General features: G+C 50.4%; 1 protein-coding gene across 1 annotated transcript in view; it reads left to right on the top strand.

Annotated features, from left to right (window-relative positions):
- Positions 1-141, top strand: part of AURANDRAFT_68293 (hypothetical protein) — a gene marked incomplete at both ends in the record, with an annotated part of 2,849 nt that extends 2,708 nt beyond the window's left edge. Inside the window, one exon of the mRNA XM_009043941.1 lies at positions 106-141. Coding sequence (XP_009042189.1) covers positions 106-141 — 36 coding nt within the window. The remainder of the gene's footprint in view (positions 1-105) is intronic.
- Positions 142-1,349: the final 1,208 nt, after the last annotated feature.

A 1,349-nucleotide genomic window follows, 5' to 3' on the forward strand; every position in this document is an offset into this window, starting at 1 on the left:
GCGTCCAAACGCGTCGGTTTCTGAGGGCTTGGACCAACGCGGGTTAACTTGTCCTCCCCGGAACCCCTCAGCTCAAGTCAGCTCAAAGGTCACATAAAATCGTAGGAGGGTAGGTTAATGTTTCCCTTAACGGATTCTTGACTGTACCTAACCACCTGCGGTGGGCACGGCTTAGGTGGATTAAAGAAGGGGGTGGTAAAAAAAATCTAAACAAGAAAACATGTTTAAAACACTAACATTACGACGAGCAAAAAGACTTGGTGGAACATAGAAAAAGCCGTGCCCACGCTCGCGTGGTTAGGTTCAGCCAAGAATCCGTTTAGGGAAACTCCAACCTACCCCTTGAAATCTGCGACTTTACTTGACCTTAAGTGTGGGGGCTCAGTCATCCAACCTGGTTGATCACCCGGCACTTGGACTCGATTTCCCTTGGCACGGTCTTAGTGAACAAACAAATGCCCCCGCAAATTGGCACATTGCGTTGCCGTAAATGATACTGGTACCTTGTGAATCGGACTTGACATCACCGCCCTCACGTGCCCACTCGCACTAACAAAAAACTCCTCGTCGGTTAGAATGAGGTAATGTACAAGTTCCCAAAACCCAGGCGTCCATGTAAAGCGTATTGGGTTCAGATGAAATGTTGAGCAACGAGCACCAAGGAGAAAAGTGCAAGTGGGCATGCAGCACAAGTTGGATGCAAACAACAAACTTTGAAAGCAGGGATTCTTTCTTGAAGCCACTTCTTCCATCTCAGTTTGAGAGTTTGCGTTCCTGGGGCCTCTTGAAACAGGCGACTCGCCTTAATGAGTCTAGAAATGCAGATTGTTGGTGATAATCCTTCGAGGAAGAACTGCGATGACACGAGCGTCTAACTAATCTATGGTTGGCGCCAATGCGCTGGTTTCTTGCTCCGACGAAAGGAAAAATCCCCTTGTGTGATTTCCATTCCATGAACTGCGAAGAAATCGAATGCGACTGCGCCGAGCCGGTCTGCGATGACCGGAGGGCCCGCGCTTAAAATCGGCGGAACGATAGCCGCACTCATCTTCCAGCAGGACCAAGCTCATTCTGAAGGGTGCAATTTGCCTGGCTTTCGCAGGGCGTGTATATCAACCCTATCGTCTGAACCACAGCGAAAGACAAACAAGGGCGCCCGTCGTTTCATGCAAGCAGAACAGAGTTGATCCCCGCTGGGACATATGTCTCTTGCGTTGACGACACCGGCTCTTGGTGAACTCGTGAGATCGCATCTCGGGCGACGGACGCAACTCTGGACAGGGGACGTGTCATAAACGTGGTTTGCTACTTTCTCGTTCCCGCAACCCGCCTGCCAGTCACATGAGTGC

The sequence above is a fragment of the Aureococcus anophagefferens genome (genome assembly GCF_000186865.1).
Source record: "Aureococcus anophagefferens unplaced genomic scaffold AURANscaffold_87, whole genome shotgun sequence".
NCBI classification, from domain to species: domain Eukaryota; class Pelagophyceae; order Pelagomonadales; family Pelagomonadaceae; genus Aureococcus; species Aureococcus anophagefferens.